This window comes from Natrix helvetica (genome assembly GCF_964273705.1).
Source record: "Natrix helvetica genome assembly, chromosome: 5".
Classification (NCBI taxonomy): domain Eukaryota; kingdom Metazoa; phylum Chordata; class Lepidosauria; order Squamata; family Natricidae; genus Natrix; species Natrix helvetica.
In genome coordinates this window covers 73,533,708-73,561,240 of record NC_138551.1, presented here as the reverse complement: position 1 = coordinate 73,561,240, position 27,533 = coordinate 73,533,708, and the positions used below count along the sequence as shown (strand labels likewise).

The window sequence follows — 27,533 nt, the reverse complement described above, 5'->3', positions numbered from 1 at the left end:
CACACAAACCCCTCCAAGCCTTAGGCGGCCCCGTGTCCTTCCAATGGCTCCCACTCCTGGTAGGATCAGGGACATAGGAGACATTCCTCCCTCCTGTTTTCTCTTCTCCTCCCCCCCTTCCCACCCCACCCACCGCAAAGCTTGAGTTGTTCTCCAAAGGCATCTCCCGACTCCCGCCCCCGCCCGTTCCCTGAGCTGGGTAGTGTTCTCAATGAAATCAATAACGCTCCCCGCGTGTGTTTCTTCAACAGACTCGCTAATCACCTTTTAATGCTGTATTCCGGGAGGGGGAGAGCTCTCAAGGAAACTCTGGCTTTCCCGACCTTCGTCTAGTCCGAATCAACAAGTGCTCCCCGACTAGGGGCTGGTCCGTTTCCTCCCCCCTCGCCCCCCGGGATTCCCGTGTCTGCTCTTCACGAACGAGCTTTGTTTGGCACCTGAGCTGTGATTGTAGCCCTGGACTGTGGAGCGTCCCCTCGCCGCACCTCCCACGGGAGAAGCCCCCACCCCCTCGCAGCTCTGCACTGGCACTACAGTCTGCGGGGGCTCACGCTCGCCCTCCTGAAACGCGTGTCCACACTGGAAGCGCTGAGCCCCGGCAGGCTTGCTCCGAAGTAAGTTGGAGGCAGGAACTCGGGACGAGCCGCCACGCGCCCAGTGGGGATCTCCGGATCTCCTGGAAAGCTTTCCACGCGGAAGAATCGTGTTTCAGAAGGGGTGTGAACCGTCCCAACAGCCTCCTCCCATCGCGAACATTTCCTCGGTTTGCAAGTTAATCCCGAGTTAATCCCAAATTGAATAACCCGTGGCAGAATTTCCTGCCGGACAGCAGTGATATTATTTTGGGCTTGTTGGAAAAGTCTTATTGGTATCAGGAAAGACAGAGGGTTTGTAATTATAAATTATTTCTATATCTGTGTATATATATATATATCTCTATACACACTCACATACAATATATATATAAATATATACACGTATAGAAAGCAGCTGCTGTTGTGTGATTCAGAAACCATGGAACATGGCAGTATAGTAAATAACATGAGAAAACAAGTTATAAAAAGGACAACAAAACAAAACAAAAAAACGAACTTGGATCCTCTTCCCCACCCCCAAATATCACAGGATCAAACAACAACAATAACACAGCAGGACTTCTGTACAAGGCAATATATAAAATCCCAACCTGGCTTTTAAGCTAGAGAAGGGTGATGGAAACGGTCTTAAATGTGGAAGGTGTGTCTACATATATACATATATACATATACACACACTCATTCCACATTGACCAACTAAAAAGACAAACCTCACAGTGAAATCCAAGACGCAAAACACTGTAAAAAAAAAAAAAACCTAATATGAGGATTTTTTTTTTGTAGGTATGTTTTGGCAACAGACTGTAGCATAATATAGGCATTGCCATATAAAAATAAAAAGTCCACTTTTGATGACACAAGAATATACAAGACAGTGAGGTATAAGAGATTTTTGGGGGTGGTGGGGACTTGTGTCCACGCCAGAAATAAGCTAGTGGAGCATAAACAGCCTAAAATAACAAGAACAGTAATAATAAAAGAAGAACAGGGCACGCAGGACTTGGATTGATGGTTAGAGCTGTCACGATTTAAGCGATGGGTGGGAGTTTGAAGCTTCCTCCTCCTCCTCCTCTTCCTCCTCGCTATAATGAACTTTCCCGAAATATCTTCTCATGTTGGAGGCATCTTTTTCCTGTTGTAGAATTGACGAACAGCTATTGCTTTCTTTTCAAAACCAAAAAGCTTTTTTTTTTTTAAAGAAAATGAAAGTAAAGAAGAAAAGCAAACAAGCCCCACAAAAAGAGGGGTGGGTGAGAAAGGGGAAAGGGACCATTGAAGGAAAACCAGACCGTCAAAGGGAGGGAAGGGAGAGGAAAGAGCAGATAAGAGAAATCTAACGTGATATTTACCACCACGTCACTGCACGACACAACACTTGTGCATATTGGCAATAGGTTTACCTGCCCCAGCGGCTATTCGAAAGGACAGGAACACGGGCTGCAGAGGAAAAAGAAGGAAGTTAAAAGGTAAAGCTGCCATAGGCTGCACACTTGAATGCTTCTAAGGGGTGGCCCTTCCTGAGGCGAGGTGCTTAGTGGCTTTTCCCAAGCTGGGCCTCAGGAGGCAGTTGGGGCCTGCAGCCATGCTGTTGGGTCAGGATTCAGGGTAAGGGGGTTAAGCTCAGGCCCTCTGAAATCAAGGACTGTAGTGGGTCCACTGTGGACATTATTGAACCTGGATCCAGTTCTGGTTTGGCTCCACCCTTTGAGGTGAGGGAAAGAAATTCCCGGACTGATTAACGTCACCAGAGGAGACATCGTTCTGTTAGTAGTTTAAACCAGAATTTTCCAATAATCAAGTCTTCCTTTGAATTAAGGACCACTATTGGTGACTTCATGGAATGTTCAGGTAGTTTCCTTGGCAACAATATGGAAGGGGTTTACTGCGGCCTTCTTTTGGGATTCTGTTCCCTGCCCTCCTAGACTAGCCTTACCTCCCTAGAATTCTCTTTCAAATACCTGTAAATCTTATGAAAAGGTGTCTTTTGAAGCACACAAAGCTGCTTTCTGTCCCAGTACAGTTTTAGGCAAAAAGTGCCAAGTTTTTTTTTGTCAAGGGGCAACCCATTCAAGGATGTAGGCAGCTCTATTTTTACTGCTTTCCGAGATGCTTCAGAAAAACCAATGCTTTTCAGATCTGGGAGAACAGTTTCCAGTAGGTTGTTTTTAATCGTGTTTCTTCACCCTCTTCTTTCTCCCTTTCCAACTTTATCTCTCTATTCTATTAACTGTTCCATAAAACACTCTGAAGTCTCACCTACTGTTCTTTCACCCTACAGGTTCCCTCAAGTCTTTTCCATCCAGATTGTATTGAAATATACCCTCAAATAAGTCCCCACTCGTTCCCTGGGCTTTATATGAGGGTACGCTCTTTACGACAGCCCTAGATTGCTTCTACAGTGACAGTTCTGATCAAATGTCAGCCTAGAACCTGTATTTCACATGAATAAATGTTTAATGGAAGAAAGAGGGAAGATGAGATCCTTGGGTCTTCTATAAGTTTCACTGTCTGTAAAATTCCATGAGTTAGTTTCTAATACTGTATTAACAACAACATTAAAAAAGCCATAGCATAGCTATACTGTGTCATTCTCCCCCTCCCCCCATGGTTTATTTTCCGTTTTTAAAAAATAAAAAAGGTTGTTTGCATAGTTAGGACAATATTACCTGATTTTTTCCACAAAAGCTATGTGAATAGTTAAAGCAGATTAATTCTCATGAAAATAAATGTGTCTGCAGGTAATTTATGAATAAGGCTGGGCAACTGCACAAATGCCTGCCGAGAATCCTGCTCAGCCTTCCTTGTTGCACTAGGTCCATATTCTGCAAGAGTAACCAGTGTTCTGGTTACTGCCAGAGGTCAGTGTCTTTCCAGATCCAATTTACCTGCAGGTGCCCAACTCAACCCACCCCACTTAATCTGTCATAGATGAACCAGGCTGTCCATAATAGAAGTAGATAAGATTACCTTGTGGTCCCCCATGCAGACATTTGGTCCTATATGGTCATACACCACTTGCCGCTCATCGTTTTCAGACTGAGTGAAAACATAAAAGAAGCTTCTAGTCAGTACTGATATTTTGTAGAAAGCATTTTGCCCAGGGTTCAGAAACATAGTTACATAAATCAGTAAACCAAATTAACTGAAAAAAGATATTTTTAATTATTTACCATACACATGTTTGCAAAGAAAGGTCATTAAAATTAATAGCCTCATTAGAATGCAGTACTCTGATACTATTATTTGACTTAAATATTACTTTAGCTATAGATGGAGAAAGCAGTTTGCTTTCAAGATCTGGGTCTGCATATTAATTTACAACCATATAGCAACTTAACAGGGTAGGTCATATTTTAACTAGAATCCTCGAAATTTGACTATAGAACTGAATAATATTTACTTCTAAAATGTACACATAACTTTGGATCACTAATGTTAAAAATGGTACACTCCCACATTTCAAAACGAAAACAAAACAAAGAAGTTTCTCAATGCACTCATTATTTTTCCAAAGTCTACAGAGCATAGACTTAAACACCTTCAATTCTGTTCCTTCACTGCAAAAAATTTCTACTTATTTGTATTTGAGTTAAGTCAGCAAATTCAAACAAAGAGAAGGGGTAGAACTGGGGATTTCAGCAACTCTTCCTCCATTCCATGCTTTCTCCAAAGTTAGCAAAGATTATTGGAGCATCCAGTCAGAAGTCCATTTCAATGTTATTGCATTGAGTGAGTTTTAAAAATTACAGGATTTAAAACTGTTAAAATTAGCTAAAGTAAGCTTAATTGGAAATGCTCAGGTCTCTGAGGATGCAGTCATTAATACACATTCTATAAGACACTGTCAACAGATCAAAGCTATTAATCAGTTATCTTCTGATATTTTTACTGGTCAATTAATTAACTAAAATAAATAAGCCTGTATCTTAATCCAAGTGACTCTGCTTAGCATGTGAATTAAGGACGAAACTCCATACACAATAAATTGAATTCACTTTAGCATTGAGGCGTCCACTTCCACTGTAATCATGTTGGTGTAGTAGAAAAACTTATTGAGTTCAACTAGTTAGAATGGATTAATTTTAACATGTTTAAATTGATAAGATCATTTAGAGCTGGCTCCCTAACCCCTAATCCGTGGCCAACTGCTGGGCCATGGCCCATAGGAACTGGGCCATGCAAGTGGCAAGCGTGCGTGTGAAGCTGCATTTGTACAAGTGGCGCATGCACGAAATCATCCCCTCTCCCCCGCCCCTCCTGTCTCCACTGCCAGTCTGCAGAACCTTTGGGGACCGCTCATCTAAAGTGTTTTCAATCCTGTTGTCTTTATCTGAAACACTTGTCAATCTTAGATTTTTAAACTCCCAATTATTCATTCATTATTAAAATAGTCACTTAGGGGAGATAGGAGCAGTGTTCAAGACCTGAGAGCTGCCATGCAGCGAGGTACTTTCATGTCTCCCAGTTCATGCCGGAGACATGAAAGGAGCCCCCAACTGGGGGTCCCCAGGGCAACAGTCATGTCACCAGCTAATCCTTTTAACCAGGAAGTGCCTCAGTGCTTCTGAGTGAGCTTGGTGGTGTAGAAATTTCAACAAACAAACAAACAAACAAACGAATATTAAATAAATAAATAAAATGTCTTAATTGATTAGAACACTCATAAAACTGATTTATGCTTCCAGTTTAAACTTTTTACCAGAATAGATATGAATCTTGGTTAAATTTAAATGTAACCTTAGTTAAATCTCTATTGATGAAAAAAAATGGAAATAACATAGAAGCAGGGAAAAAAGAGTGATGTGATTATATGTATGTATGTATGTATGTATGTATGTATGTATGTATGTATGTATGTCAAATTTCTTCTTCAAGACCCATTTCTAAATAAAGTTAGTTGGAATTAAGTTTTGATTTCTGTGGTTCTGGCTTTCAATTAGATGTTAAAACAACCATAAGCTTCAAAGAGTAAAAATAGTAACATCAAGGACAATTGTGCCATGGACTTTAGTAGATTTTTAAATGTGCATATACATGTATCTATCTCAAAATGAGTAGCAGCCGAACATTATAAAAACTACCCAGTTTTATTTCTGTTCGGCACTGGCATTTTGTTCCCTTCTTCTCTTCAAACAAATAATTACATTGAGACAGCTTTTGCTACTGCATCGACCACTCTAACGTCTGCTTTGTTTATCCAGCATAATGACCTTGCTAAAGCAATGACTTAAGAGGGAGACTGCCTCACAATTTCTCAGGCTGGTTAAACTGGGAGATAATTAAATCTGGAACCCATAGTCTCTCCCCAGATCTTTCATGCATACGTACATGCGCAGCTGTGCTTGCAATTGGTTTACCACCCTAATTTATTTCAAATGAAAAATGGTCAAGCTTCCCCTCATCTATAATCAAGTCAAGTTTGACTGGGTAAGAGCTTTATATATAAACAGCCACTTTTTGGACTATAAAGTTAAAACTGAATTATTTTTAATGCAGTAAGGAAGCTTAAGGTCACATTTGCTTCCTAGCATGCTTGCCTCAAAATCTGTTATCTTTATCTACCTCCACGCGCGTGCGCACACACATACACAACCGTAACCTTCTGCATTGCATGCATGAACACTTTCTAATATTTCAAGCTCATAATGCCACTGCTATCGGAAGTGGAGATACATTCATCAAAAACGACTTGATAATTTACAAAGGCAGCATCAAATTGTAGATTTTCAAGTGCATAATCTTTAGACAGATAAACAAATTACACTAGCGCATGAACAGAAACACGCTCCACTCAGCTGAGCATTCATTACGCTATGCTCTCAGGCAGCTCCGTGACTCCCAAACAGCGGGCAACCTTTGGTGTGTTAGGGCTCAGCAAGCATAAAATAACATGCTAGGGAGGTAACGGACCATGGCATGATAAATGAGGCTGTGCTAAAGCTGTTTACCGCCCATGTCTCTACAATCTGTAAAGCCCACTGTGTGGAGCTGATGGTTATGGCTGTCTGCTAATTTGGGCACAGATAAAAACTCTTGCCCTCAACAAGCAAATATCAAACAAAACTGCAGGGCTCACATTGCAGTTGTGAAATCTCATTTTCACTACTTCTCATGTAGCATCTCAAAGCTAGCAAAGTGCTTTAATGCTTGTTGGTTCATAAATCACCAGATCCCAGTTTACCTCAATTTAAAAATGGGAAGTTCAGATTGAGAACAGTGGCTTTCCCTATTACATTTAGAGTCACCATTCATATGGTAAAGTTTGGTAGTAGATTTCTCCACATACAAGAAATTTAGCAAGTGAAACTTCTGACCAGTACAGGTAGTCCTCAACTTATAACAGTTCATTTAGTTACTGGTAAAAGTTACACCACTACTGAAAAAAGTGACCTTTGACTGTTTTTCATACTTATAAACATTGCAACATCCTAAACAAGATGCTTAGCAACTGACTCCTATTTATGAAGGTTGCAGGGATCACATAATCCCCTTTTGCAAGCTTCTGACAAGCAAAGTCAATGGGGAAGCCAGGTTCACTTAACAACCGTGCTACTAACAACTATAGAGATTCACTTAACAACTGTGGAAAGAAAGGTGGTAAAATGGGACAAAATTCATTTAACAACTGTCTTGCTTAGTAACAGAAATGTAGGGCTCAATTGCAGTCATAAGCTGAAGATTATCCATTTGATTTTGCCATTTAATTAATGCTTCTTCTGAGAATAAAAGGGATTTACAATCTAGGGTATATAAATGGCAAAATGTTTGAGTAACAATTCTTGTGGAAATGGGATATTGAGTAATCCCTATGAATATATTTCTCTGGAAAAAAGCTCACATGGTAAAGGCAAGACCAGGTAATCAGAATTCTAGAATTGGATGTCCAGAATGCACCATGTGATATTGTGGTTACAGAAGAGGAAAATTATTTGTGTGTATATGTGTAAGTGTAACAGGTATATTAGGTAAAGGAGAACAGGAAGGGGAAGTTCAGTTCAATTTCATGTATTTTAATTATTTGAATAGATATTAGGACTATCTGGAAAAATTTAGATACATTATTTACACAAGTGCTGATATAGAGTTCAACAGAAGTCTTACACAAGTAATGATATACAGAATAATTCATCATTTCTAAACAATGTCGTTTTGAAAGAAGTAGGTGTTTAAAATCAATAACTCTTTTTTCAGGTACACACAGAAACTTGAATTCCAGGCTTTGTTTAAATTGCCAAACAAAGAATAATCCCCTAATCAAATGAAGTGTTTGCTATCATAGGGATTTTAGCAAGTGAAGCTGGAAAAGGAAAGAAATACAGCTACCCACCTCAGATGCCTGCAAATTTCTTATAAAAGTCTTGGTTGAATCATACTTAATAAATAGCAATATGTGTTTTGATGACTCAGTTTGACAAGAAGTCATACTTGCCACTTCTTGATCTTCAGTGTACTAGAGATTCCTTGTCACAGAGCTGCACTCAAAAGTGTCATGCACTATATGGTGCTTATGATCTTCAGGCCTTAACAAACGATCACATCATTCATTTATTCCCTAATTGTTGAAATCCATTGCCAGTGATGGCAAAAAGGTTGCATGGAAACATTGTGCACACGTGCTCGTCAGGGCCGCTGAACTTCTGAACTTCTGGGTTCTAGCGTGCACGCACGCCCGACAATCAGCTGGCTGGCGTGCATGCACAGACTGGGTTTTGGCACTGCCGTGCGCGCAAAGGACAGCTGACCGTCTCACGCGCATGCACACCAGGAACCTGGAAGACAAACGGGCAAGGCCACATGTGCTGGGAGACATGGCTTCGCGTGTCACTTTGAGCACCCGTGCTATAGGTTTACCATCACAGTCCTCTGCTATTATTTCCAAATGCTTAGGATTTGAGATGTGTTCTGAAATCAAATGGTGTTATGTTCACTTCTAGGATGGGAATTAATACCTTCTTCAGTCAGGCCTTTGGAGTACAATTTGATGTTCCATAACTTTTTAAATCAGATTTTTCACTTGTACTCTCTCCTTCTCTCCATCCAAGATGTAGTTGACAATTATATTAAAATTGGCAGCAAAACAACAGAAAACACAATGTAAAAGCTATTGCACTGCATTATGAGGTTCCTAATGCCTAGTGGTAAAGCTCTGTTTTTAAGTCTTATGTAAGTGATGCCAAGGGCTGCTCCGTAGGGTCGGGAACAGAAAAGTACTGCCTCATAACTATTAAGTATTCTAAATTTCCACACCAAGGATAAGCATATCTTCCTGAGGAAAGCGATCAAGAAGTTATCTAGGTGTCCAGTTGTATGGTGCCTTAAAGGTTAAAACCAACACTTTGAATTGCACCCAGTAGCTTACTGAAAGCTACTGTACAGTCTGCAATACAAATATAGCTGTAGCAGCTTTCACTAATCAGCATGCAGGCCATTCTTTTCTCATCAATAGGAACTTCTACATCATCTTCAGAGGCTGACACATTGCATTGCAAGAGTTCATACATTTTGTGATAAGGGAATGAGTCAAACTTTTCTATTTGTTAGTTATCTTGAGCACTCAGTTGCTAAAAAAGTAGGATGTGAAGGGGGTGAATTTCAAGAGGGGCCCCAGAACTGTTTTTTCTTGGTCCAGCACTCATTATATGAAACATCTTCCTGTCTGAGGTTCATGTTTTTGGAAGGCTTTAAAAAGTATTGTGTTGACATGCTTTTGATGTGGATGATGGAGCTAGGCTGCCTTGGTATATGTTTTTTTTAAAATTCTCTATTTCCATTGTTTATAAACTGCCTTGGGTCCATGGAAGTGGATAGAATACAATTAATTGTATAAGAACATACATATATACACACACATCCCCAACTGTTTCAAGGAATTTTTTACCTTCAAAACGAGTTCTTTGGCAGAATGTGACATAAGGATTCTGTCACACCAAGCTGGACATCTAGTGTTCATATATTGCATTCCCTGGCTACAATCTTCACTATATGGATAGCTGGGAAAGGGGGAGAAAACAAATGGAATATCTGTTAGCAATTTATATCCTTTTAATTGCAAGACATCTTTATCAGCCTTCCATTCTATTAAGCTCTATAAAAACCAAGTAAATATACAAATGTTTCCCAGTGTATTTACTATTCAGTCTCCAACCTTAAACTCTCTTAATGTTCAGCACTATTTCAGATTATTTAAATAAACAAAAGGTCTGCTGCTATGGAAATGCAACATACCAATATAACCCACATAAGACAGAAAGGGGTATTTTAACATGCCAGACAGGATGTAGTTGCTGAGTCTGGGCCATTGGATACCATGCATTTTCCTTTCTTTCTGGCAGCACTGCTTATCTCTCTATAGGAAAGTGCACACATGCACGTTACTGGAGGGAGGTTCGTAGCATGAATTTGAGACTAGGGAAAATGGTGCTTAAAATCAGAAAGTAATTTTAAGAGTGTAAACATTGGCTGAATTTTGGCAACTTTCAATCCCGCAAAGCCTGCCAAAGAGGACCTTCCACAAGTTCCTTCACCCATTATTTGCAGCAGTGCTAATTTTTTTCTTTATTTCTTATGTAAGGAGAGGACAATCTTGTGGTAACTGACAAACATTCTTGGAAAGGCTGTGGAGTGCAGGAAACATTGCAATCATGTAAAGTTACTCACACGGGCATAATAGAGATTTTGGTTTTTGCCTTGAAACTGAAAGGGATGGTTGGGTAGTTCTTTTAAAAAATATATATATGTTAAGCCAGTTTTTAAGCATTAACTCTGATGTTACCATTTCAATAAACAATACCGCGGAATTTTAGCAGTTGGGTCACAAAGATTGTGTGTGTGTGTGTGAGCGCGCGCATGTGCTACACCCAAAGCAGGATGTTTTGTGGCTGTAAGTAGGTCTATGATCTCGGGTAGCATTATTCACAGTTCACATACACAGCAACCAACAGTGACATTACATTTCTTTAAAAAATTTGCTGATCTTTATTTTCAGGATATACAATCAAATGCACATTTTTCAAATCTTTTGAAGAAAAGTTAAGGTAAAGCTTTAACAATGTCACAGAAATAGTTTCCAATATATTTAATAAAAATTTATGTTTTGCTTTAACTGCTTTTAACTTATGAGAACAACTTAAATTGAAGTAGACATAGAAAACGTAACACACTTTTAAGTTGCTATATTAATGCTAAAATTTATTTAACAGGAAAAAAAGGCAGGAAACTGCATTGCAGAAAGACCAAATAAAAAGCATTTGAAATCTAAAATGACATCTTCCTGGTTTTTAGAGAATAACAGACCATGTAGAGTTTAATCAAACCATGATTTTATTTTACTTGAATTTTATTTTGTATTAAAAAATGAATTCCTTAAAAAGAACATATTAAGGCTTGAAAGTTTGCAACACTAACATTTAGCTTTATTCTGGAATCCTTTTGCATAACTTGGGCTTTCACCAAATCTACGTTCAGGAATTTCATGGCAAAGAGACTTGTGTAATCAAAATGTTAGTCTCTTTCACATTTTTCAGTTTTAGATCAAGATCTTTATTATATTATTTTGTCTTTACTCAATTTAAATCAAGTTGTATTATAAATATTTCTTGACTTGCAACCAATTGCTTTGTGATTGTTCAAACTTATGACAGATTACCTAAAAAATACTTATGATCTGGATACGAAGTTCCGATGCTTGCCTCCCCCCTGGAGTCACATGACTGCATTTTGGGCATTCGGTAACATGCTTACATTTATAGCCATTTGCAGCATCCAAGGTCATAGGACTGCAATTTATGTCATTTTTGTCAGAAATCAGCATTTACTTCCAGTTTCTGGCACAAAATGCCCCATAGCAAATAATGGGTTTATTCAATGAAGGAAATGAAGTTGTTTTATATATTAACTCCCAGCTACCCCAGAACCTATACTGACTGATGAATATGGTTGCTATATTGGTGTGAAAGATAATTTGCATGAGGTTAAGGCTCTGATGGTTGGAATTTATGCCCGAAACAAGGACAAAGTAACATTTTGTAAAAAAAATATGGATAGATTAATGGACATTTTAATGAAATTTGGTGTTGGAATGGAGGGGTTTTCCCATAAGAAGAAAGAACTTCTGAGAGAAATATTAAAATTACACAGGATAAATTACAGAAAGTTTTCTTTGACTTGATATGATTTGACTTAATTCAGAGATTGTCAATATATGGAGACACAAATTGGCAATTCAAAAGAATATATAAATTTTTCTGAAAAACATTCATTTTTCAATAATAGTAATGATTTGAATTTTAAAGAATTTGGTTATTAATGTTCATAAAGTAGAAATATTGTCAAATACTTTTTCAGACGATAATCCAGTGAGTTTGGTTGTAAAAAGAAAATAAGTTCCTTCAGAAGGAAGTAAAATGTAATGCTGTAAAGAAATAAAAGTATGTAAAAAGAAATTAAAAGAACTTTAAAGTTGCCGGACAGCTGGAAAGAGGCAAAAATAGGATTAATGTAGGAGAAGGAATGGCAAAACCTGAGGGTGGAGTGAAAAGGGGGATCAGCTAGAATCCCTACATAGTCACAATCAAACTCAGTCCTAGCCTCCTCTCATCTAACTTTAATCAGGTGCTAACCATTAGTTGAGAAGATTCCTATGCATAAGCTTTTAGCAATAAATCAGCTTAATTGAGCCCTCATATGTAGATTGGGTCTTTTGCACCAATTAATATCTAAAGAAGGCCAAGATTTGACTTTAACAAAAAACTATCGGCCAATATCATTCTTGAATAATGATTATTCAATTCTTCAGAAGGATTTAAAATTTTAAATAAAATAATTAAATATTTCAAATAAATAAAAATTAAATCCAGGTTTACATTAAGGAATGCTACATATTTATGTTAGCAAGTGTTTACACAGCAAATTTATATGAAAACTAAAGATAATCGGGGGAGGCACATTTTGAAAAATAGAACAATAAAAGTATGAGGATTAAATACATATGGAAAAATATTCTAGTTGTTGCTAGATTCAAAAGAAATCAAGGCTTTCAAGGTGAACGTTTTAAAATAAGATTTGTGGAATTGAAACAGCAAATGCTTTCATGCTTGAAGAGAAACTTATTTACCACCCTACTTGGTGTGATATTCTAAAACTGAGATGCATAGCTCTCTACCAAATGGGTTTACAAGCTACACTGCCATTAAAAAGATTAGTTGTGGCAAACAGCCAACTAAAGTGTACTGAACATATTGGAACAAACCAGTGAACTCAATACCTTTTCCACCTCATCAAACCTAACAAGACTCATTTTCAAAACATATTATGAGAATTCAATTTGCTGCTTCATTGCCATACAGAAGTACAGCTTATTTTCTGAATGTTCGTGGAAGGCTTTGATGATGTAATATTCTTGCAAGCAGAAGCTCTTTGTCTGCAATTTAAGGCTTGACTTTTGCAGAGAGCCCATTAATACAGTTCTGCTTTTAAGTTGTGCAGGAACCCGACATAACAAGACTATTCTTTTACGAAAAATTATTCTAATCCATCATATTTGATATTGCTGATCCTTTTCATAGCACTAACTTTTTGAGCTCCAAGTATTGTTCATAGGCCTGCCAAGAACTGTGAAGAATTTAACATAAAGTCTTCAAACTGGTATTCTGAAGTTTCTTTTAATGTTCATATGATTTGTAAAATTAGTATTCTTAATGCATCCTAGGGCCGTGATGGCAAACCTTTGGCAGGTATGCCATAGGTGGCACGTGGAGCCATATTGGATGGCACGCCAGCCATCAGCTCCGGTGCACATGTGAGCGCCAGCCAGCTGATATGTTGCCCTTCTGGAGGGCCAGTTGAGGCCTTTTTCGCCCTCCCCAGGCTTCAGTTTAGCATACGGAGGCTGGGGAGTGGGAAAAAAGACCCCAATGGCCTAACCGGAAGGCCCAACAGGAAAGCCTCTGGACCCTGGGCCTTTTTCTCACTCATACATGGGAGGAGGGGTCTCGCACGCATGCGTGTGTGTGTGGGGAAATTGAATGGGCATGCCCATGCATACAATTTTGGCACGCTATAAGAAAAAGGTTCGCCATCCCTGTCCTAGGGTCTTCTATGGCCATATGCAGAAATAGCGTTACAATTTGTTACAATAGATATAACAAATAGAATGAATATCATTAGTTGAACAGGATTCATTATTTCTGTGGCAATCATGGACCTGTCCCAAATAACAGAGGCCCTGTGCCTACTATTATTGGGACTGAATTTTAGATCTGTAGTTTATCTGAGGGCAGCTGTGATGTGATCTGATGTTGGCAGATATTACCATTGCTGAAGACAGATTACTGTCTGGTTGTTCTCTTGCTTGCTGGTGCTATGGAAAGTTGGGTCTTGTTCAGTAGGTTAGTTCCAAGAGACCGATGGACCCTGTTAGGTTTCTAAAGAGAGCTTAGGGTATTTCCCAAGAACCTGATGGAAAGCCCAACCAAGGCCTTGGTTACAACCTGGAATAGGAGGATTACCAAGGCCTTGGTCTGGATTGTTTTTATGTAGTCTTATTTCTGTGCGTTGATCCCAGGGTGCACCTTCAGAACATGAAACATTAGAAGCAACAACTGGAGTGCCACCAAAGGAAGACAAAGAATGAATCCAAATGGACACTATGGGGCGGTAAATTAAGTCTAAGTGATATTGCTAGTTCTATGTTCCATACAGGACAGGTCTCACTGGAACAAATTCATGGAGTAATGATGAGAGAAGCATAAAGATTTTTCAATGCTACTTTAGAGGGAAAGGCAAGCAAACAAATTTTCTTTCCCAGGCTTCCTTCAGCTATATAATTTCATTTGGTTTAGCTTGCAGCACCTTTCTACATTGTGTTTCCCAAGTCTCTCAAACACAAATCCGATAGGATTCTTCAAAGCACATGAGAAAAATCCTCATTTCTGAGTAGGTGCATGTATGATAAAACCCTGCTCAGAGATTTTTAAAAAGTTCTATCTGGAAGGAAGGGAAAATGTAAATGTTCAGTCTTTCTCAATTCAGTACTTAACATTCACCAGAAATTTCTTCAACCTTTAATAAATCACATTGTTAAAGATGTCCATTCCTTCTCAACATTGTCAAAAAAAGTTGCATGGATGTGCCTTGCATTAAACCAGGGGTTGAACTTTTCTCAAGGGTATCTTTAGCTTTTTCCTTGGTCAAATCAGTTTTGACCTCTCTTGTTAGATTTCCTTGAAAAAAATGACACTGCATTATTCTGCAAAGTTATTATTCTTTCTTCCTATGGATATAGATAAGGCTACACTGCAAGACCGGAACAATTTACAATCTCTCAGGTGCTCTCTTGCTTTTTCCTACAGTACATCAATGATATGATTTATCTGCATGAACCTGAAGGACACTTAAACAAAGGTAGAAAAAGATATATTTAAAAAAATGTAAATTATGAATGTAAAATATTTCAAATGCCTCTCTTCTCCTATGTTTTTCTTTTAGATATATCTCTGCCAATTCGCAGCTATAATACCCAAATTTCCAAGTTGATTTTTATGAGGCAGCAATCACTTCTCATTAGGGAAGAGTCTCCAGACAATTAATCACTATTTGAACTATTCCACCATTGGTTAAAAATACTGAAAAGCAGCTTTAAAAAAAAAAGATTTATAACGCTTCTAGGATCCTCGATAGCCACATTTAGGTCAGAACACAAAGTCATCTATCCCTAATTTTTGACAAGTATTAGGGTAGCCTACATACTTAAGAATTCTGAACATATTCTGAACATCTCAAAAAGGAAATATTAAAAACCCATGTAAAAAAGCATAGAAAAGTAATTGTAATAGAGATCTATTAAATATTATCCATGGAATAAATAGATTCGTTCTACATATCTTCATACCTACTGCATACTATATACACCCAGCTAAACTTCGTAAAATTCCTGGTGCTTTACAACATCAAAATCAAAATATCCATAAGCCAAATATATACATATGATAAATATTTATAAAGCCATCATCAACCCACCCTGTTATCCTGAGTCCAAATGATGGTTATTATAGATAAATAGTTTATAGATAGACCTTTCTGAACACTGAGAAGACTCCATCCAGATGTCTGGGGCAAACAGTTCGAAACAGCTGGAGTATAAAAATATCCTCCATAGGAAAAGACCATAGTCACACAATCCACATATTTGTCTATTCAATGCACCTGATAGTTGAGGTTCACCTACAGGATACCAAGCTACTAGAATTAAATTGGTTAGTTTGCATTTAAAAATAATAATAGCCCTTTCTAATGCTCTATTAGCCAACTGGCCAAGAGATGTGTATCTCATTTAGTCAAAATCAGGAGGGTAAACATGGCTTGCAAACATGGAAGTTAAGGTACAACATCTTAAACAGCTGCTGCTTGCATAATACTAGAACACCATGGTGACTAAACTAACAAAGTCAAAGGTTGTAAAAAAGAGGTGTGTGTATATATAAACCACACAATTCAGTAGCAAAGGAAATGAAGGTAAACACAGTCAAAGCTTAATACAGTACTTAATGCAAAAACAGAGAAAAGATATGCACTGTGAATCCTTCCTGTTTGGTTTACGACCATATACTGTATTTTAATAAACTCTCTCACAGACATTGAAAGAGCTGTATAGACCTGTAACTTCAATTTGACTGAAGTGGCATAGGTGATGCAGTAAATATTTTTCTACATTACAAGTTATATGACTTCTACTATGTTGCAGTAACCCCAATCCAGCTGCCCCTTACAGAGTTAGATGCTTTCGCATCATGGATGAAATGATAATGTTTCTATTTGGCTAAGAGGCCAAAGCTGATTTTATTTTCATTATCAAGTAACAAGTTATTTGTTCCCAAATAAAATATCCCTGAACAGATTAAAAACAATATCGATCACTAACGCATGGAATTTTGGAAGTGTTAATGCAATACATCAACATATAATATATTTTTCTGGTTGAAATGGCTATTCTAGAAAGGGCAAGAAATGCTGACTATATTATATTTAGAAAATAAGTTTCTGTTTTCAACAGCATCCAAACACTATCCAATGTGATCTATATAAATAGTATAGTTCCAATTATGTATTCCAAGACTTACAATTCAATTATCATATATACTCATGGGTAAGCCCATCCATGGACAGGTCAACTCCAAGTTTTCAGGTGCATTCTGGCACTAAAATTCCTGGCTTATTTTTGAATATATATGGTAAGACAAGTAATTAAGATATCATTAGATACACCAGTACAATACTACCTTTTATAGAAGAAGTAAACACTTTTCTAATCTAATATTGTTGTAAAAATCAACAATTTTATCAACAACAGCCAATCTACATGTTAAACAAACTCTGGAAAATTTGTAATACTCATTTTTCAATCTCTACTTTCTCATGGGAAGAGCTGATTACAGATAGTCCTCAACTTACAACCATTTGTTTAATCACTATTCAAAGTTATGATGACACTGAAAAAAGTGACTTATGACCATCATGGTTACATGATTAAAATTCAAATGCATGGAAATTCAAAGGTATTTATGACGACTGCAGTATCTTGGAATCATGTGATCACCTTTTGCAACCTTCTGACAAGCAGAGTCTTGGGGAAGCCAGATTCATTTAACAACCATTTTACTAACTTAATAACCACTGTGATTCACTTAACAACTTTGGCAAGAAGGGTTGTAAAATGAAGCAAAATTTATTTAGCAACTGTCTTTAGCAATGGAAATTTTGGACTCAATTCTGGTTGTAAGCTGAGGACTACCTGAAGATCAAGATATAGAATGCCATATTTTTTGGACTATAAGACGCACAAGACTATAAGATGCTCCTAGATTTAGAGAAAAAAAAACAAGAAAAAAATTAGTTTTGACCTCCCCGTGTCGTGTTTTTGCCCTCCCCGGCCCGCAGAAGCACAGGGTCAAAAGCAGGCTTATTTTTGCCTCCTGAACCCTCCGTGTGCTCCACTTTCACCAAAAATGTGCCCATTTTTGGCCTGCAGAGTGCTTCTGTGGGCCGGGGAGGGCAAAAACATGACATGTAGAGGGTTCAGGAGGCCAAAAACAGGCCTGTTTTTGGCAAAAATGGGACATGCCGAGCATTGCAGAGTGCTTCTGGAAGCCAGGGAGGGTGAAAACACAATGCACGGAAGGTATGGGAGGCCAAAAATATACATTCAGTTTATAAGATGCACCGAAATTTTCTCCCACTTTTAAGGTGGGGGGAGTGCGTCTTATACTCCGAAAAATACGGTAAATCTTGATAACTCAGATCCTGACACAGATGGGAGTAAGATTTATAGTGTTTAGAATTAAACTTAACTAATTGGTACTTAACTATCAAGGGCTATAATGGAAGCGTTGGAAAACTAAAGTAACATAATGAGTGCCTTCTAAGAAGGAAAGAACGAATTGCTGTATTTAAGAATAACCTTGCTTCATGCTGCTCAACATGACACAGGGCAAAATGAACTGTGATATTCTGTAATTAGAGACATCTGGAGAAGAAATCAGAAAAAGTCAAGATGGCAGCTACAACCATGTGATCACGGCAGGGCTATAACTGTATAGTAGCAGCAGCCATCTTGACTTTTTTGGATTCCTCTTCAGATGCCCTGTGTTTAGTTGAATAAAATGAAAATATGTTATAGGAGTAAGATTGTAAGAGAAAGTCTAACAATTCAAAAATATGCATAGGTTAGAATAAACCAAAGAAATCAAATGTGAAAAGAAAATCCCTAGCATGGATGAGATTTGACCTATTATTCTTTCTTCCAAGTGTCAGGGCAAAGAAACTGTCAGCTCAGAAGGGGTCTGCTGAAAGAGAGAGGAAAAAAAATTACAGAGGAGAGAAGATATCTAAGACACGAACATATGTCCAAGCAGTAAATTACATGACAGCCTAATGCAATGACAAACAAGAACAGGTCACTTTAAGAGAATGATTAATACACGAGATTACTGTGCATGCATACTTATCTTAAAGCAAACCTTGTAGGTGGGTGTGAACCCCTGGTAAGTCAGCTCCTATCTCCTCCATACAACAGCTACAAGAATAATTATAATTAATGGAGAGAGGTGATAAAGTTAACAATTGCCCACCTGTATCGTGGCTAACCACAATGTCCTTATTTTGTTTTTCACACCTACTGCCTTTCCTAGTGATTATAGTCTACCAAATACCTATTTCTAGCTCACCCTGAGCTTCCTGTTTGCCGAATGTCAAGGTGTCAGGCAGCTGATAGAACCTACAGTGTTCAAATGAATGACAGTGTGTTATAACTAGCATAGTACAAAATAAGAGTACATTAGAAACAAAAAAAGGCTTGAATTTTGCTGCAGACAAGATTCCTGAAAAATAGGACTTCTCAGGTGTCGGGCAAGTTGATTCTGACTCCAACAAGCCACAAGTAGACTGTGCCAATTGTCTGGCTGGCAAAAATGCAAATGCAATGAAATCAAGATATGCCCAACAAGTACGTTGTTAGTTGAGTGCCAACTTTCAGCAGAGGAGAAAAGTATGTGAAAAAGTTGAACAACTACATAATTTGCTTCTTCTTTTATGCATACTGATATAAAAATAGAAAACTCTTAGTAAATAATAAATAATTATGATTTATACCTTTGGAAAAATGAGGACATAAACTTGACATTAATTTGATATCCTATCTTGCTCTGAAGCTGTTAACTATAGTTTCACTCTTCAGGCAAGACTATAATACATTTAGCTGAAGCTCCATTGTTTATTTGCCAGCTGTCATAAATTGCTCCATGTTTACAATAGGTGTACAGAAATTATGACTTCATTGCACAAATTATATCATGTCATTTGTATAATTCATGTCATATGCATGATGATGTCAACGATGCACTTTAAATCACTTGTTCTTCCGTGAACACCCACAAAGATAAACTGTTTTAGCACTGAACTTTTGAAAATGTTCACTATTTGTCCATGTGAAATAAGCTAAGTTACATTTCAACTGCAGATAGTCCTCGACTTAACAACAGTTCATTTAGTGATCATTTGAAGTTACTACAGCACTGGAAAAAGTGATTTATGACCATTTCCCACACGTACAATGATTGCAGCACCCCCATGGTCATGTGATCAAACTTCAGACTTTTGGAACCTGACTCATATTCATGATGATTGCAGTGCCCAGGGTCTTGTGATCACCTTTTGCTAGCTTCTGACAGGCAAAATCAATGGGGAAGCCAGATTTAAATAACAACTGTGGCAATTGAGTCATTTTAGGCTCAATTGTGGTTTTATGCCAAGGACTACCTATAATGATGTACATTACTGCTTTATTCTGGATTAATATAAGGGCACCCATTAAACCATTATATCCCACCTGTGCAATGAAGCCAGAGATGTTCCCACGAAAAAGAAGACAATTTGTCTAAGTCACCGCAGACACCTTTTTTCATTTCAAGGCCACCTGTTGCATTAGTGCAGGGGTGTCAAACTCAAGGCCTGGGGGCTGGATCCGGCCCATGAGGTGCTTAGATTTAGCCTGCAGGCTCACCCTACAAACAGTGGACCGGCCCACAGTGCCAGCGAAAAGGGAGCTTGGGAGGGTTGCACGTGGCCCACCCAAGCTCCCTTTTCACTGGCAGAGGGCTGCAGGGGGCCATCACAGCCCCAAACAGAGCCTCACTGACTGACATTGAGTTGGCCATGCCCCCATGGCCACGTACCCCCTGAGGTCAAACACAACCCTGATGCGGCCCTCAATGAAATCGAGTTTGACACCCCTGCCATCTCTGGGAATCTTGGGGACAAGGTTCCAGTGAATCATGACATCACTTGAGTGGAGTGGAGCTGAGAGGGTTTCTCTCTCAGTCTTTGCATTTTGGGAAGGGTTGTTAATGACAAAATGGGACAAAGCTGAGACAGAAAATGACAAAATTGTCTAAAACTACCCAAACGGAAAAAATGGCCCAAGTGTTTTTGTTCATTTATGAGATTATTTCTAATTCTCTGCAAAGCTTAAGGCTTTATTTTGTTCCTTAACATAAACTAACCCTGAAAAAACTCAATAAAAGTAAAAAAAAAGTTCAATCCCATAAACCAGAAATGGGATGATCGGAGATGTAAAGGATGGGGTAACTGACTCTTTTTGAGATAATGGAAATAGCACTATATACATGATGTTTATTTAGCTATGCATTTCTCTTTTCTTTCATATGGAACACTAGGATTTGAACAATTGTATAGAAAAATTACAAATTCATGCGTGATGGATGTCAATTGGGAAACGCCAGAATAATAATTTGTGGAAAAACGTATGAACAATACAGGATTTTGTATAAGTGAGTTTAAATTATCTCTTACAAATACAAATCTAAACCGGATTGGAAGAATTGAACTGTGGAACTTTAAAATATATTATTTTAAACTGTAAATACATTGGCTAAGATTAAACCACTTCTAAAAATATGCATTAGAACGAAATGCATTCTTAGTGATACAGTATTTATGAAAATGCTGCTAATTCTGCTTCAATTTTTGGATGAATCTGAAGTTCAGACTAGACAAATGTACAAATAAATGGTTGAGAAGTGTTATTCATATATGAACCAATGTCCTAGATAATCAAATAGTTGTTATATCTAAAAATAAATCACTGCATATCTATTACTGTTCTGTTTTACAATCAAAAAGAGAAAGTATATGCCATTTGGAATAGTACGTTGGAAAATTGATTTTTTTTCTGGACACCAAATTGGATGCTAATGACCATTAGTTTAGGGCTCACTACGTATGTTAATTACTTGATTGCCTTAAGAACTGTCGACAAGACAGCTACAAATTACATGTAGTTTCCAAATTTCTTTATTAAGTGATATAGAAGATTATCATCATTAATATGAAAAGAAGGTTCCTTGATAACAGAAATTACTTTGGAAGTGACACATTAAAATCCCTTTTTATACTTCATAATCATCATAGAAACAAAGTAATTTCTGAATATGATAAAAGTTATTTTTTGGTCTTGTACCACTATCATATTTGCTCTGATTAACAAAGGTAATTTTGGACAATAACTGAACAATGCAGCAATTATTTTCAAAAACAACAATACAAACTTCTGGGTAGAGAATTACCACAAACCCAAAGCATTTAAACAACAGAATTTTAAAATGCATCCTTATATTTGTCAAAGGATTTTAATTTTGGGGTAATATAACCACTTTATGAAGGCACGCATTTTAAACCCCAAGAGTGTTCCATTTCCACTTTGCTCTGTTCATTTTGTTCACTGAGCTACTTTTGGGAAAGAATCTATGTGATTAAGGGTATTTAATACATAGTTAGAAATATATTATTCAGAAGTTTTAACATTTTAAATGAATATTTCTTAACCCTCAACAATTTTAAGGTCTTTGACTTCAACACATGCTATTAAGTCCACAGATCTTAAAAGTTGTTGAGTTGAAAAATGCTGATTTCGGCAGGCGATTGGAGAAATTTATCAGCAACAAAATGCACAACTTATTATTAATGGAAATCTGTCAACAACTTTCGAGATACAAAAAGGTACAAGACAAGGTTGCCCATTATCTCCATTGTTATTTATCTTAACTTTGGAAGTCTTGTTGAACGCAATTCGGGACTCAGAATCCTTAGATGGCATAACTATTAGGCAAAAGGAATATAGAACTAGAGCATTTGCCGACGATCTGGTTGTTACCCTTTCACACCCTTTGAAATCAATAATCCAGATGAAAAATATTATAGTAGAATTTGGCATGGTGTCTGGGTTTAGACTAAATCAAAACAAAACGAAAATGATGGTTAAAAACATGACAGAGTCTCAAAGAAAGAGATTTGAAAGTTTAGCAGGCTTTGAAATAGTCTCCAAGGTCAAGTATTTAGGAATACAAATTGCAGAATCAAACACAAAACTTTTCTCAAATAATTATGAAGTGTTGTGGCAAAAGATCCAGAAAGACCTTGAAGTATGGAAAAAGCTACAATTGTCTTTGCTTGGAAGGATCTCAGCAATTAAAATGAACATTCTACCTAGATTTATCTTTTTATTCCAGATGATACCGGTGCTTAAAACAGATAAAACTTTGTTAAATTGGCAAGCAACATTAAATAAATTTGTTTGGAAGGAGAAAAAACCGAGAGTAAAGATGAAGATTATGCAAGATACTCGTGAAAGAGGCGGCCTTAGACTCCCAAACCTTCGATTGTACTATGAAGCTGCGGTACTAACGCATGTAGCAGATTGGTTTGGGAAAACAAAAATGGATTTGCTGAATATAGAAGGCCATGATCTTGTTCTGGGATGGCATGCATATCTTTTTTATGAAGATAGGGTGGACAAAGTGTTCAACAATCACGTTCTCCGAAGTGCCCTGATGAGAGTATGGAAGAAGCACCGGCCCAATTGGGATTATAAAATACCGCTTTGGTTGGATCTTGCAGACACCATGGGGATTATGATTAAGTCACTCGGGGGTTGTTTATACAAAGATGTGCTTATCGCTGATGGGGATGAATGGAAGTTAAAAACTTTGGAACAACTGTTGGAAGAAGGAATTGTTTTAAATTGGTTACATTATATACATCTACAGAAGAGATGGGAAGAAGATCGAAGGGTCGGTTTTATGGACAAAGAAGTGGATCTGATTAAGCAGATAAAAGAGACTGGCCCAAAACAAGTTAAAAGAATATATAATGTACTGTTAGAAAGAGATTCAGAAAGTGAATTGGTTAAGGATTGTATGATTAAATGGGCTCAGAATTTTGGTGAAGTTGTTATGTTGGAAACATGGGAAAGAATATGGGTTCAGAATGTTAAATTTACACAGTCACAGAATTTAAGGGAGAATTTTTATAAAATGTTTTACAGGTGGTATTTAGATCCTAAAAAATTATCATGCATGTACCCAAATATTCAACCAAAATGTTGGAGATGCGGGTGCCTAGATGCTACCTTTTTTCATATATGGTGGACCTGCAATAAGGTTAAGGCTTTTTGGATAAAAATATGGTGGGTCATGCAAAATGTACTGAAAAAAAGAATACAATTTACTCCGCAAATGTTTTTACTGGGTATAGCTAAGGATCTTACTAAAGGGGAAACAAAATTGGTTCTGTATATGGTCACAGCAGCTAGGCTGCTGATTGCGCAACATTGGAAGAAAGATTTTTTACCGACAATTGGTCAATGGACTCAGAAAGTGGCGGGGTTCGCCGAAATGGCAAAAATTTCAGCTTTTTTAAAAGATCAGAAGCAGGAGAATTATACACAGGAATGGGCAAAATGGATTGATTATATACAGAATAAGTACCAGACTAGGAGGTATTATGTAGCCTTTAGCTAAGATTGTTTAGACTGATAGTTGATTAGAGTAAATAATACATGGGATGCTTGGAATCATTAGAGTGGTGTATAGTGGAAGTCAGGGGGGGGGGTTGAATGGGAGGTGGGGGTGGGCTAGGGTGGAGGGTGGGGTAATATATATGTATAAATATACTAGAAGATGGGATTAATGAAATATTATTTTAAGAGAAATTTATATTATGATTTATATATGTTAAATTAGTTTAGAAGAAGGGATTGATGGGCTATTATTATTCTAAGAGAAATTTATATTGTGATTGTTGGGAAGAGAGGGGGTACAATATGTGTATGAGTAATCTACTTTTAGACAGGGGGAGGGGAGGGGGTATAGTATCTGTATGGGATTTACACTGTATGGTGGGGGGCTTAAAGGGGGAAAATATGTTTGAATAAAACTTTTTCAATTAAAAAAAATGCTGATTGAAATGCAGGCAAAGACATACATAGCAATCCAGGCATATTTGAACATTTTGAAGGATTTATCTTACATTTTAAATTCCGCGGACCTTAAAAGGCATATGGCTGCATCATGCTTATGACGGATATGTTAGATGAAACAATTTTCAATTCTTCTGAAAATGATATTAAAAACTTCCAACTATTTCAAGTATACTTTCCTTTCTTTTTTTCTTCATCTTAAGAAAGGGACTGCCTAAAGCTAAACTGCCATTGTGTGTGTGTGTGTATGTTTGTGTGTATATGTGTGTATGTATGTATGTATCTCAATATCATATATACTTCATATCACTCATGTATTAACCTTAAACTGTGATGCATTGGTATGTTGGCCAGCTTATAATGCACCTCATCTTAAGAAGAACATTTGAAATTTTGAGAAAGTATTAAAAAAAAATCTAATTTCACAGAAAGGCAAACTGATGAGATTTTAGTGGAGATAGTCTCTCCCAGTCACCCAAACTCCTCTCACTTTCTCACATACATAAGTGAGTTAGGAAATCATAAATCCTGCTAGAAGAGCAATCTTGCAGTTACAGAAAGCAAGATCTTGGGAAACTATCTGACAAGGTCTTCCGGCATTGACTGTTTTGTTATTTTGCATTCTAAATTGTCTCTGTGTTTGTGTGTCTGTGTGTGTGTGTGTGTGTGTGTGAGAGAGAGAGAGATAGATGTAGATTAGTTTTGGTTTAGCATGATATATAACATAGCCAATACAATTTGTACAAAACAGGTCATTTTAACATTCAACATATCAGAATTTTAAAATCTTGGTTTAGTATTATTTTTTAATATAGACAACGTGTTAGTGCTTGTTTATAATTTGGGACTTTTGATTTTTCATAAACTAATTTTTGCATATGGAAAATGTCTTTGTGTAGCATGCAAGACAAATCCATTTCCTATGGAACACCATATTTAACCTCTTTTTAACCCACTTATTTGGTAAAATAAAAAGTGATTATAACATATTAACATATAAATGATTATTGTCACAATGCATTAGAATATAACTGAATCATTTTAACTAAGCATAACTAAATCATTTAAAAGGCAAATTTCCTACGTCCTTATCTGTCTTTTTAAAAAGATATTCTGTGTCTGGTATTTGGATAGCATTCGGATTTACAAGAACCCAAATCATTCTGCACAACATCATATCAGTAGACAGGTTATCCACCCATTAATGTCTTATAAATCACACTCTATAAGTCATAATCCAGATAATAGTCTGAGTCTATGTTACATGCCACATATATTGTACAGTATATATTGTAACATACTATGGTATTTGTATTCAGCTAATATGTATAAAGATAAAATGACTAGTTCAAGATGGTACCACAATAATTTTTATTTATTTCCAAAAGACCAGAATAGACTAGTACTAAATGTGTCAAGTAACAGTCAAGGCAGACTGGCAATGCTCTTTTCCTGTGATATCACCTTGTAATTCTTTGTTTCTACTATTAAAAGTTCATTTATTTGTTTAGATATCTATTTAAATTAGATTTCAAAGACTGTCTAATCTTACTATTACTCAGGGAATGTAGAGAGAAAGGATGATCTTGAAAAATATATGCAGATTATGCTTAAACAATGGAGGCTGAAGCATTTTTTAAGCATGATATAACTTTAGGAAGCAGTTCAGGCAAATGTCTCCCAAATTCACTGGAGTGTAAGGAGGGAAAAGTACAACACAACATTGTCAATCTAAATAAAAGTATTTTTGGTTTTTTTAATGAAATTGATTCCATGCTCTGATTTATCTAGTGGGTTAACAGGAAGATCTAGGACAACTTTGTGCGGCCAGTTCACCGCTGCCAACTTGCCATCACCAGCTCATCTCTGCCAACTCATCATCACCAATACAACCAATTTGCCATGGGGCAAACTCAGCACAACCAATTCAAACCGAGCAAGTGAGCGAGCAGAGTGGTGGTGGCAGCCAGGGGTTTCCCAACAATGGGAGAGCCAGCTGGCTGAGCAAGTGGACAGAGTGTAGAATAGTGGCAGCTGGAGGCTTCCCATTTTCACACTCCCTTCCACCACTGCCCTGAGCTCTGGACCGTTCAGAGTTCGGGTGGTTTAGCAGCAGCAGTGGGTGAGGATGTAGTGGACACTGAGTGTATTCCATTTTCAGTCCTAGTGTGAAAATGAGTGTCATGGCCTCTGCCACCTGTTCCATCACTGCTGCCATTGCCAAATGGTCCAACTCTGCAATTGTGGCAGAGGGGGTATTGTGAAAAATGAAGCTTTGCACACTCCATGAAATTCAGATACTACAACGAAGATTCCTTATTAGTAGCAAATATAGATTAGTACTAAATTGATGCTGATGTGACTTTGCCTATAATTAAAATTCCCAGAGAAGAAGTAGGATTTCTTATCTAAGCACAGATATCTTGTCACAAAATTCTTGTTACCACTGGTTTTTACAAGGTAATAGTGATCTTTTCAGGTGAATATAAGAATGGACATTGGGGATTGTTAGCACCTATGTGTCAGGCACATAGCAGATGCAACAATAAACTATCCAATATCACTCCTTATAAATGTTAATAACTATATTATTGGAGCACATACTTTATTATCTTCTGGTTTCTCATTAGAATTTCTTTCTCTCTTTCTTTCTCACACATGTACAACTTTTGCATAAAGAATCATTTAAAAACATAAATGAAAATGTCTGAAAAATCCAATTCGTGTCTTGCATTGCTTTCATAAATTAAGTTCTGAAATAATAGTTGTTATAAGGAACTCAAGTAGTGTTGAGAACTATTTTATTAATTTGAGGCCATTTGATTTTCTCAATGGAAAAACTAACTGAATTGGAATATTTTTCAATGTCTACAATAACTTCTATTGTAAAAGTGAAACCAACAAACCAGTTTAAACTGAAAATTGGATTTGCACCACATTCAAAAACTGTGGTTGACATATAGATTCTATACATCAATTTGATTTGATATCTAAATCAGAATACACTTTCGGTAATAAGGATTGAATTTTTCATATTTTATACTTGGTGACATACACTGTGCTGACCTTGAGTTTTGTTATTCGTGCTTAGCTTGAGTTTACAAGTAACCTTT

At 37.2% G+C, this 27,533-nt stretch overlaps 1 protein-coding gene across 7 annotated transcripts in view; it reads right to left on the bottom strand.

Moving 5' to 3' along the window:
* Positions 1-110: 110 nt before the first annotated feature.
* Positions 111-27,533, bottom strand: part of INPP5A (inositol polyphosphate-5-phosphatase A) — a 320,002-nt gene continuing 292,579 nt past the window's right edge. For 4 of the 7 annotated variants that reach the window (XM_081955466.1, XM_081955469.1, XM_081955468.1 and 1 more), the window contains exons 13-16: positions 9,475-9,586; positions 3,564-3,632; positions 1,997-2,033; positions 112-1,728 (exon numbers count right to left, since the gene is read on the bottom strand). In XM_081955466.1, coding sequence (XP_081811592.1) covers positions 1,679-1,728; positions 1,997-2,033; positions 3,564-3,632; positions 9,475-9,586 — 268 coding nt within the window. In that variant the 3' untranslated portion in view covers positions 112-1,678. Of the gene's footprint in view, positions 1,729-1,945; positions 2,034-3,563; positions 3,633-9,474; positions 9,587-27,533 lie in introns of all 7 variants that reach the window. The other 3 variants (XM_081955465.1, XM_081955464.1, XM_081955467.1) reach the window with 3 other exon arrangements.